Below are 12,530 nucleotides of genomic sequence, written 5' to 3'. Positions count from 1 at the left end.
ATTATTATTATTATTATTATTATTATTATTATTATTATTATTATTATTATTAAATATTATGTTTATACAAGAAGATGCTTGCTTTCATCAAATCCCTAGCAAACTACAGAAAGTTATAAAGGACTAATTATAGCCTTAGTTTAGTCAATGTAAATATGTTGATTGTGTTCTTTGCATTAAAAATACTGAGATCAACTGAGGAAAGCACAAGACATTTACACTGCACTGACACATTGGGAATATGCTTCATTCTGCCCCCAGTGATCTACAGTTTATATTATTCTCAAACCATTTTGTACATATGGATCTCAGAACAAGCCCAGATTTTCACTTGATGTGTTTCAGTTTTGAAAATACTTGGGCAAATAGTATAACCAGTCTAGACACACAAAAAGAGTACAGTATTTGGAGTTCCATCATACAAGATTCAAGCGATACTTGCATAAGTCTATAAAGTAAATAGTTTTAAAGAAGATAAAAGAAGGTACTTCCTCTGTAATTCAAAGTTTTCTGTTTCCATGCATTTAACATTGGAATTCTTTGTTTATTCACTGAAACTGCATTAAATTTTGGAGGACTGTAACAGTAATTTATGCTTCTTCTTATCAATCATAGAATTTAAAGAAAAATGAATGTAAGGGCAAATACTGAGATTGTTCTGTAATCCACATGCACGGTTTAAAATATTTGGTCAGTATTTTGTATCAGCTACTAACAGCTCTTCCACACTGCAGAAACAAAGCAGTTTGACACCAGTTTAACTGTCAAGGCTCCATCCTGTGGAATCCTGGGATTTATAGTTTGCTGAGGCATTCAGCCTGGTCTTCCAGAGAGCTCTAGTGCCTCACAAATCCCAGGATTCCACAGTGTGGATACAGCCTTAATTAAGTATGCTTAATTAACTATTCAATGCTATTCAAGGCCTGACCCACACCTTCAAACCTTTATTCATCTTGGCTCCATCATCAACATCATTCACCTTGGCTCTATTCATCAACAGAAGGGACTTCCTTCTCCACGTGTAGCTGAAGCCTAGTAAATGAAGTGTGTCTGTGTAGAGAGCAGTTAGTGTGATGGAAGTAGTGACAATTGTGATTAAGGAACAATTGTGAAACAGTTATGGTTGAGTAAATCTAGGTAATTGTTCCATAGTCACAATCAGTACTCTATCACAATTGTGACACTACTGCCACAACCTACTTTGCCAGATAGCACCTGCATAGGGAGATGAAGGGCAGTTCTGCTAGTCATTGGCACATGGGTGAATGATATTTCTGACATGTTACCAGGGGAGTTGGGCTAGGAGAAGTTACTCTTCTGTATATCAGCTGGTATAAAACTGGCTTATATTTAAATATACATTTTTAAAGGATAGTAAATGCTTTTCATTATTAAATTTTATGGACCTTTTGTGTGTTTTAAAAATATTCATAAAACATAAACTTCCCTAGATATGTGAAAAGATAGATGCTAGGAATAAAATGACAGATCCTTTAGTAGTATCAAACATATATATCTTTATCAAGATAAATTATGGTGGCAGCTAAGACAGATTGAAGATATTTTCATTGAAAGAGAATTGATTGACATGGATTCTTACAGTCATTTAAAAGCTTTTAACTAAAATTAAAATATGGAATGAAAAATGAACCCTTCCCCCATGTGCATTTTTCATACAGAATAAGTCATCAACTGCTAAGATGCTCAGGGTTTCCCAACACTTGAAAAACATTTTTTAAGAATATTCTTTGCACCCCTATTTAACAGCTTGTATGAACAATACTGAGGGGTCAAGTTTATGGATACTTTGTGATTAGTATCCTACAATATAATCAGGATACTGAACTGGTGCAAGTAGTGAGAAAAAGCCATTTTGTACCCAGCTTGTCCCCCCCCCCCCCCGCAAATAACATCCCTAGAAGTTAACAAAATGCTGCTGGCAACAATGTCAATCATAATGTAGTGCCATGATTAACACACTGGGAGAACTGATAACAGGTTGTTGCTTATTGTAGCTCCATCTCTTCTTAAATCATGACAAAGCTTTTCCTCTAACACAAGAAAGAGTGAAGCCACTGCTGCCTCTAGCATAGTTAGCTACATCACCTATGAATAAGATAAAATATTTATTCCAGTCTCTCCAAAAGTATCAGAAAAGCTTGCTCCTGTTTGATAAAAGATGAATTGCCCAGCATAAAGTGACTTTGGCTATTTTGAACTAATGTCTGTTTTAGTTCCAAATCATATCGAGAAAGAGCTACCTGGTCTTGGGTGAGCTGTAAGATGTGTAACTGTATAAATGTGACATTTTAGGTAAGGGCACTACAAAACATAATTCTGTACATCTGCTTTGCTCCTCATTGGAAGATAGGACTACAACATAAAATATAAAGAACGTGTTTTAAAGCATTGTGGAATAATACAGTGGTGTCGTGCCTTAGGTGGGGGATCTGTTATGGACACCCCCCCGCGTAAGGCAAATTCCACCTATACTCAAGCCCCATTAAGGTGAATGGGGCTCGTGCTCATGGCGGTGTGATGTGCATACACTGGGCATGCACGCCATTGAAGTAACAGCAGTGTAGATTCTGCATAAACCAGAAGCCACGTATGGCGTGGCCGCGTATGGAGCGGGTGCACTGTACTGAGTATGTTAGGTTATTTTTTAAAAAAACTTTCTGATTATGATTTCCCTTGTATTTTACACTAGGATCTCGCCTTCGTCAGGAAGACTTTCCACCAAGAATTGTTGAGCATCCATCAGATGTAATTGTTTCTAAAGGGGAGCCAACGACGTTGAACTGCAAGGCTGAAGGAAGACCAACTCCCACTATTGAGTGGTACAAAGATGGAGAGCGTGTGGAGACTGACAAAGATGATCCTCGCTCACACCGCATGCTGCTCCCTAGCGGATCTTTATTTTTCCTACGAATTGTACATGGACGCAGGAGTAAACCAGATGAAGGAAGTTATGTTTGTGTTGCAAGGAACTATCTGGGAGAAGCTGTGAGTCGTAATGCTTCTCTGGAAGTAGCACGTAAGTAATGCATGCATTTCTCAAGCACATCAAATACTTAGCAGATGTTTCGATTCAGAAGAAGGAAAAGTACAGTTTCCAGTAAATATTCCCAGTTTTATCATATAAACTACACACAGTTGTTTAAAGGTAATAGTGTTTTTCAGTTTCAGTTTCTCCATGCAAGTTTGTTTCGTACAATGATTTTGAATTATATATGATTCATACTAAGATACATCTTTTTTCTGCAGGTAATCATGATTAGCACTAGCTATTAGCTGGTGGTAGCATTAGCACTTGTTTCCTCTTTGCTTCAGGTATTATTCTCTTTTGAAAATACAGTTAACGTTGGATTTGCTGCAACTAAATTTATATCACTCAGCATAAATATATTATCTATTTATCTGATTTTATTGAGGTATCTGCAAAAACATTGGAGAGTTACATAAGGAATGGCTTTTAAAAAATGACACTGAAGGCATGTAAGATTTTTGGATAACTGCCTATAACCCACTTCTGTTGCCTTAGAAGAAACCTGTTAACTCAGATAAGTGTGAAAAGCCTTCAGGGTGAATTTGCTTATGTACAAGGTTAATTCAACATAGTAGGATTTTGGTGTGTTAGTTTGGAGTAGATATGTTTTGGGTTACAGGTGTAATCAGTCTGAGAAATAATCATGTGACTTTAGGACAAAAACAGATTTTTATTTGTTTTTAAGCTAACCTGTGTAAAAGCTTTTAGTTGACAATGGTGATATTCATTATTGTCTGTTTTGATGATATTATATTAATATTTTAATACATGTTTCATTAATTTTAAAGTAGAAGAGATGGAACTAAGGTGTATATCAGAGATTTTGTGCATGTTTGTTTCATTACTAGCATGTTTGTTTCACTAAGTTATCAGAAATGATATATCAAGAATAATTTAACTGGATAAAATGATTCTGTAGAATTATGTATAAAACATTAATCTGGGAAAGCATTTCTATTTTCCATATTTTTGCTTGTAAGGATTAAATTATAGTGGGCCCACCGTATCTGTGGACTTGCCATCCGCAGATTTAAGCAACCATGGATGGGAAGCCCATGAGGGGGCAGCATAGAAGGAGGAGGAAAGAAGAGGCAGGAAGAGGAGGAGGAAGGAGCAGGAAGAAGAGGGTGAAGGAGGCAGGAGGGAGGAAAAGGCTGGAGGAGGAGGAAGGAAGAAGCTGAGGTGGAGGAAGAGGGGAGGGGAGGTGGGAGGAAGCTGCAGACGAGGAGGAGGAAGAAGGAATGGGAGGAAGTGGTGGCAGCAGTGGCGGTGGTAGAGGTCCCTTGCCACCAGCTTTCTGGTAAAAGCAGGGGAGTTAGAATGCATGAAATGAAGTCCCATTTTTCCAGTGGTAGCACAGCCATGTGGCCATGCCACCATGGAACTTGAGCATCTATGGATTTTGCTATCTACGGGAGGAGAGGCAGATCCTCTGCTGATACTGAGGGCCCACTCTAGTTTTTATGATTGATGTATGTGTTAATTCATTAAGAATTATTTAGTGGTTTTGGGTCTTGTCTAAGTTGCCTTACCTTGCCTAAGGGGAAAAAAAAGTTAATAACTGTGATGCTGAATGGAGAGATTGATCAATTGGTTCTTTAAAAAATAAGTTTATACTTCTTAATATCGAATATTTATGATCTTCACTGATTGCTGTGGGTATTCATATGTGGAACATCTCTGAGTTAAGTTTTTAACCTTTGGACTTGGTAATAGGTCATGCATGAACTGAAAGTCAGATTTTAATTTAAAAAAAAAAAGCATTTAGGGGGAAAATAGAAGTGGATTTTACTATAGACAGTTTTTTTTAAAAAAAGGAAAGATCAGAGAACATGAAATCCAATACTAAATCTATAGAGAGTTTCTCAAATGCTATCATGTACCCAACAGTAGATTATACAGTATTACTGTTTTTATGACTTTGAAGTTTCCTAGTCTGAAGTTTTCAGTTCAGCTACTTGGATTTTGAAAAGAAGTGTCCTAGGCTTTTCAAATTAAGGTGATTTCTGTGTTTCTTTAAGTGAAATCTGAGTATGTTTATGTTAGAAGCTCTGTTCAGATGGATGGAGTCAAGTTAAAACAGTGATTCTATCAGTAATACTAGCTTTGATTCCAGTGGGTCCCCCCCTCCGTGTTTTTTGCTGGAGAACTCAGCATGTTACACAAGGATCATGACAAGGGAAGCAAAAATTTGTCAAGAAGTAGAATAAGCAGAACAAAACAATGTGCATGTGGATCCAAGGGATATGTGGATCACATTCGTGGTTCTTTTCTATCTAGCTTCACATAATTAAATAATTGTAGCATGTGGGTTATAGAAAATGCCTGACTACAGAGGTGTACAGCTTTCTCTTCTAGCCTTTCCCTTCCTATATTTCAGTTGGGTTTATTTGAACTCAAGAGTGCATCCAGAATTCCTTGCTATATTTTAACTTTTGAATGGAGATGGTATTTTGGGTTTTCATGTGATACTTTTGCAATGGATGGAAAGTAGTATGCATGAACTGGGTAACAGATTCTCAACAGTATATTGAGTAATGCAGGAACACAGAATTTTCACCTTTACTGGCTATAGATTTATAGGTGCAATAAAGTCAGTAATGTATTGGATTAACTGACATTGTTAATTTGGGAGTATTGTTTCTGAAACATAATTTATTTAATGGTATAATGGTATTCGACTGTAACTGAGGGGTGAAATAGATGGTCAAAATAAGCAGGTTTCTGGCTGGCTATGAGGCAGGGCATTTAGATGATGAATCCATTGTAGCCAGCTGGAAAGTGCACCTAAGCTACACTACGGGGAGAAAAACTGGACTAAAAAGGAGCTGGATGTCAGGGTGACTGTAAAGTGGCATCCTTTCCAAACCCTAACCCTAATTGTGCATGTAAATGTCCCATCTCAGGAGCACATTCAAAAGGGACAGAGTTGCTGTATCAAAGCGGTGAGGATAGCAATGCCCAAAAGAGAAACTGTGATATCTCTCATGGAAATGAATACAACATATGCAAAACAGACAGTCAAAGAGGGGGCATGGAGTGAAGGAGGTATGATTAAACCTTGCTGGCATCTGTGTGGGCACACCTCTGTTCTGATGCCATGTCCTGGTGTAGTGCTGCACATGCTAAGGTGTGCAGGTTCACAGGGATGGCCATTCAATGGGATGGCAGTCGCCTGCAATTCACTGCTGCAAAGGTGTGCAGGGGTGGTGGGGACAGTAAAAAGAAAAGAAAAAGGTACCCAGTGGTGTGGCTTGAAGCTGCACCATGTGGTCATGACATGTGTCTTGGCAGTGGGTGATGTGGTTGGTGAGGTTTCAATGCAGCATCCGAAAAGGCAGCTTCAAGCCATTTTTTTCCTGCCCATCTGTTTTGCTCCTGAGACTGATGGCAAATATTCTCACCTTAAGCTTATCAATGAGACACGAACAGTATAGATGGGTGGTGGGATGCTGCCCCTCTTTGCCCCGGATCGGTGCTGCAGCAGCCCCATGCAGCAGCACCGATCTGCTCCCTCTAGGGATCAAAAAGAAGCTGCTCCTAGCAGCTTCCTGGAAGGGGCATCATAAGTGCTGCGGTGTGGTGTCATGCTGCCCCTTGTGCACAGTGCCATTTGGCACATGCCGTGTGGATGGGCGCATACCAAGAAGGCACCTGGGTGGTGCAGTGAGGACCATGCGAATGCTCAACACTCACTGCACGTACAGGCCAGCACAAAGTGACAGTCTGTATGGCCCCGTAGTTCTCATTCACTTGATTGTTATATCTTTTTGTTTTATTTTATGCAATCTTGTACAAATAAGGGCATATAACATAGGGTCTTTAACATCCTTCATGAAGAAAATGGCAAAGTTTTCTTAAATGACATATTGGCACTGGAGTAATAATGAATTATTAGAAAATGTGCCTTGAGGAGGTCCTTCTGTTTTTTCCTCACACTTTTGTAGAAAACCATTAAACTGTTGCTAAATTATCATTAATAGAAGGCCTTAAGACACATTCTACTTAAAATTAAGCTTGATGTTATTTTTGGAAGAAAAACAGTCTTTTTTCTTACCAGAATTCAGTGGTTTAAAGACAGGATTGTTTGTGATCCGCAAGAACCATATGGAAACAATCGATTGTCTCAGTATGCAGTTTAAATCATAGTATGAAAAGTATACTATGCAGTTTGAAATTATTGGAGCTGTGACACACACACAGAATGATATTTGCTTGCACACTTAATATATTGCAGTCTGACTGCATGGTAATAATCACATGCTAATTTTGAAGTCATACCAGGTTTGTAAAATTTTAGTCATGACTCAGTTTAAATGTCTGGACAACAGACATGAACAATTATTCTTCACCTTGTGTGACCTGAAATACTACAGTTTATGACTTTCCTTGAAAAGCATCAAGTTCTCAGAAGTTGTTGTGCAATGAATAGAATGATCAAGTAAAAAAAAAATACTTGTTTGGAGAATGCTGGAATCATGCAGAGACGAAATTATTGTTGTTGAAATCTTTTTTTAAAAAAAATAGCTGTCAATTGCTATAAAATACAGAAGAAGAAAAAAATAACAGTAATCATAAAATTCCAGTGTTTTTTGTCTGAACTCTAATGATATAAAAGCCTAACGTTAATATCTGCTTAAGTCTTTGGCTTTAATTTATTCAGAAAAGGCCATGCTAATTCAAATCTGTAAGTACCGAGGATGTGGACAAGATCCTTAGAAGTGTTAGGAAGACAACTTGCTCTCTCGATCCCTGTCCCTCGTGGCTAGCGGCTCAGGGGGGTGCGGTTGTAACTACCATGTTGCACCGCATAATTAATACATCATTCAGGGATGGGCAATTTCCATCCAGCTTAAAATTGGCCATTGTAAAACCGCTGATAAAAAAGCCCTCCCTTGACCCCTGATGCATAATAATTATCGGCCTGTTTCGCTATTGCCTTTCCTGGGGAAGGTGATTGAGAGGGCAGTTGCAATCCAGCTTCAATCGATCTTGGAAGATACTGATTATCTAGACCCATTTCAAACCGGGTTCCAGGCGGGCTATGGAGTTGAGACTGCCATGGTCACCCTGGTCGATGATCTCCGTCTGAGCATGGACAGGGGTAGCGTGTCCCTGTTAGTGCTCTTGGACATCTCAGCGGCTTTCGATACCATTGACCATGGTATCCTTCTGGAACGCCTGAGGGAGTTGGGAATCGGGGGCACTGCACTCCAGTGGTTCCGTTCCCACCTCTCGGGTAGATTCCAGATGGTGCAGCTGGTGGACGTGTGCTCCGATAAGAGGGCCCTTACATCTGGTGTCCCTCAAGGAGCCATTCTGTCTCCCATGCTATTTAACATTTACATGAAACCGCTGGGAGAGATTATCCGGAGACATGGGGCGCGGTGTTATCAGTACGCTGATGACACCCAAATATATTTCTCTGTGTCTCCGACTGATGCAGTGACCAGGGATGGCATTTCTCCTCTAGACGCCTGTCTGGACTCAGTAATAGGCTGGATGAGGGAAAACAGACTCAGACTGAATCCAGAGAAAACGGAAGTGCTCGTGATAGGTTCCCCCGGTCCGGGATTGGAGGTTTGTCCACTTGTCCTGAACTGGGTCACTCTCCCCTTGAAGGACTCTGTTTGCAGTCTGGGGGTGCTCCTGGACTCGTCGCTTCACCTTACACCTCAGGTGAGCGCGACGGTCAGAAGCACCTGTTATCAGCTTCGGCTGATACGCCGGCTGCGACCCTTCCTGAGCCGTGGGAACCTTGAAACGGTGGTACATGCTCTGGTAACCTCTCGATTGGATTTCTGTAATGCACTCTACATGGGGCAACCCTTTTACCACACTCGGAAGCTACAGTTGGTTCAGAACATGGCAGCAAGACTGGTTACTGGATCTTCCAGGGCCAGCCATATAACACCAGTATTAAAAGATCTACATTGGCTGCCTATTCGCTTCCGAGCCCAATACAAGGTGTTGGTTATTACCTATAAAGCCCTAAATGGCTTGGGCCCAGGGTACTTGGAGGACTGCCTCTCTCCATACAATCCGCCCCGCACACTCAGATCTGCCGGGAAGCAATTACTGAGAGTTCCAGTTGCGAAATATGTTATAACAACACAGATGGCCTTTTCCACCTCGGACCCTCAGCTCTGGAACTCGCTTCCTGGCAAGCTCTGCTCGGCCACCTCCCTTGACCAGTTTAAAAAGGGGTTAAAAACCTTTTTATTCCAACAGGCTTTCCCCTAACTGTCCCCGATGCTGCCTCCCCTCCCCCCCTCACTATTATTGTTTTGTTATCTCGAGCTAGCTGGACATTGTTATTTTAATCTGTGCTTGTTATTTTAACGGTAATTTCCTTGTTGGTTTTATTGTACTGTTGCATTTTATACTGTAAGCCACCTTGATCTGCGGAAAGGCGGGATATAAATAAATATTTTATTATTATTTAAATCATATTTACTTGAACTAAATCTGGACAGTAAAAAACAAAAAGAAAGAAAGCAATTCTGGACAATAAAAAAAATTGGAAGAGTTACTTTGAATTTGGAGCAAACTGAATGGCAAACTAGGTAGAACATTTCAAAGAAAACCTAAATAGTGATTAGTACACCAAGGCAGTGATTTGGGGGAAAAATCATATGCTCTACAATGCTGAAAGATGGAACATTTCTGTACTTGAACTAGAAAAGAGAGTTATTCTCCAGTTCAGTTCAACATCTGGGATACAGATCTGTAGTAAACTTTTATAAATATATATTTTGTAACTGAATGTTTACTGGCTACATGGATAAGTAAGGGAAAAGTTTGGGTGAATTGGTTTCAGTGGATAATTGCACCTGTACTTCAGAACGCACTGTAGCACTTGCTTCTTGAACTTAGACCGTGTAAAGTTAGATTGTATTAGAGCTGTGTAGGTCTCCTTAGAGACCTATTTGCTGCCCACTTTTCTACTAAGCGAGCAATGTCCTTTAAAATAAAAGGGGGGGAGATTAAACTCCCATACATGCATTGTTAAGGACTGTTTTCAGACTCCAAAAAACATTTCAGTGCATTGCAGTTCATAAAATTATGCCTTCTTCAAAGGACTGTTTGTGTGTGTGCAGAATCAAGTGTGTCTAATCCAAACACCCAGAGCCAGAAATAAAAAGTGGAATAAAAGTAAGATAAAGGTAGCTGTCAAGATATATGACACCAGGTGCTGCAGACTATATTTCAGAGCAAGGAATAAGTATTTTTGGCCTAAGAAAACCCTATGAAATTGATGAGTTTGCCGTGACAGGTGAATTGAACACACACACACACACACACACAAATGACTCCTTCAACAACTCTTTAATCCTGTTGTATAGCCGGGGTTTTTTTTTGCACGCATATATATATATATATATATTTATATATATATATATCCTCTTGAAATATTACTTACTTTCCTTTTTTTAAAGAAAGCTTTGTAGCCCAATTACACTTGTGATAATCCTATTTTCTTTAAAACTTCTATATAGGTCTAGTTGAATATGGTTTTCATATTGAGGTAAAATGTTACTTTTATTTAAAATATGATCTCTAAAACTTGTAGCATTCTCTACTGAACTGTCTTAATGGATCAGAAACAATAAATGCCATCTATGACACAGTGTCAAGTGCAAATTGATATACCTGAATCTCTGATCCGCTGACCAGTGGAAATTATCATGAGACACATCTTGGATGAAGTACATAGATAGGATTTCAGTTTTGAGTATGAGGTCTCTGCTTGGAAAGTAGATCTAGAGCATGTAAGTCATAATGCTGGCTGAAACTGCCTCTGATCCAGGCGAAGATGGTCACAGCAGCTGTAGCCCCAGGTGTTAAATATAAGACAGCAGCTTGATCTATCGACCACTGTAAGAGGGGCTCTGGTCTAAATGAAAATTCATGAAAAATTGATGAAGTCCCCAGATTATTTATTTTTCTTTTCTTTTTTTGGTGTTCTGCCAGGGTAGTGAGAAGAGATTAAATGAGGTGTTGAATGCTTTAGTGGCTAGGAGGTTGTGGTTCAGAGGTCAAAAGCCATGAAGAAACTGATCATTTCCCCCCTCCTTTCTTCTGAAATAAAACACTAGTCGCTTATTAGCCGGACTTTACTATGGTTCTTCCTAGTATTAATTTTTTAAAAAGCAACCGTTATCATCTTCTAAAGAAAGAGGATTTTCATTGATGTTACTAAAAACAACAACACCCAAACCCCAAAATGCCATAATTTTTTAATTCATCAAGAGAACCAGAAGAGAGACTGTATCCTGTAACTGAAGGCTGAATTTGGCTATTATCTTTCAGGGTTTCCACTTGTAGTGATTTCATTTAGAGGAAGAAAATGCTCCTGCATTATTAATAGGTCACAGATTGCTGAAATAGCAAGCTTTGGACCATTGTCCAAACATAATGATTCTGCTTTCTTTAAAATTGAAAGCAAATTGATGCAATAGTAAGAGAGCATAGTCCTTGACAAGAACATTGCTACAATATAACCCACTTGTTATCACACAATATGTCTAATCCTGTTTCATGTTCATCTAGTTTGTAACTGTGTACAAATTAGACATACAGACTGTATAATAAGATTCCTCTAAAAGTATTGATTAAAGAGAATAAAAATGTAGTTAGAACTAAATGCTGTGAAATTTTTTCTTGAAATTGTGTACATTCTGCTAGTTGGTAGAGATAAACATTTTCTTATTTCTAGCTGAAAAAGGTCTGTAAACAATGAAGAAACAGCACCTTCTCAGTAGAGTAGCCAACAGTATGGCCCATGGAGGAAGATAACCATATTCATGAATGCCTTACAATAGCAGTTTGCTGTGGGAAGGAAGCTGCCCAATAAGACAACAACACAAAATTGGAGGAAAAGGCCACAACTTTATTAACAAACAGCACAAAGGGTAGGGTTGGCCCGAAGCATAAGATCTGGATCTGAAAACCTCAATCAACACTCCGGTTGATTGATTTGAGGTTGCTTGGTCATGACCAAGCATCGGGATGATGTAGGGGCAACGGAAAAAATTGGTACTTTTTAAAAACCAGAAATGGACTTCCAGCCACTTCTGGTTTTGCTTTGCTTGTGTTTGGCATTTTGGGCAGTCTCTGCAGCATCCACAGCATCGCAAAGCAGAATGTTGGCCCACTTGCCATTGTTGCATATCTATGGTGTTGAATTTTGCTTTTAAAGTATGTGCCACTGTGTGATGTGGACATGACAACAGTTGCACATAGGCTAATAAATAAAACTGCTATTTTACAACCAGGGTAGGAATCGCATAGTCCCCCAGATGTTGCTGGAATACAGTTCTAAGCATTCTTCAGTTTTGGCTAAGTTGATGGTAGTGTAACTTTATTCAGAATTAAGACACTTACTGATCAATTTGACTTATTCCCAGTTAAGTACCATATTTTCCGGCGTATAAGACTACTTTCTGACCCTCTAAAATGGGGTCAAAAGTTGGGGGGG

The 12,530-nt window shown here is 39.2% G+C and overlaps 1 protein-coding gene across 14 annotated transcripts in view; it reads left to right on the top strand.

The window, feature by feature from the left end:
• The window catches only part of ROBO2 (roundabout guidance receptor 2), a 1,416,559-nt gene that overhangs the window by 875,883 nt on the left and 528,146 nt on the right, over positions 1 to 12,530 (top strand). For all 14 annotated transcript variants that reach the window (XM_042456971.1, XM_042456981.1, XM_042456970.1 and 11 more), the window contains one exon: positions 2,711 to 3,037. In XM_042456971.1, coding sequence (XP_042312905.1) covers positions 2,711 to 3,037 — 327 coding nt within the window. The remainder of the gene's footprint in view (positions 1 to 2,710; positions 3,038 to 12,530) is intronic.

Source organism: Sceloporus undulatus, chromosome 3, assembly GCF_019175285.1.
Source record: "Sceloporus undulatus isolate JIND9_A2432 ecotype Alabama chromosome 3, SceUnd_v1.1, whole genome shotgun sequence".
Classification (NCBI taxonomy): domain Eukaryota; kingdom Metazoa; phylum Chordata; class Lepidosauria; order Squamata; family Phrynosomatidae; genus Sceloporus; species Sceloporus undulatus.
Note: the sequence above shows the minus strand (reverse complement) of the source record. Positions and strands in the feature narration are given on the sequence as shown.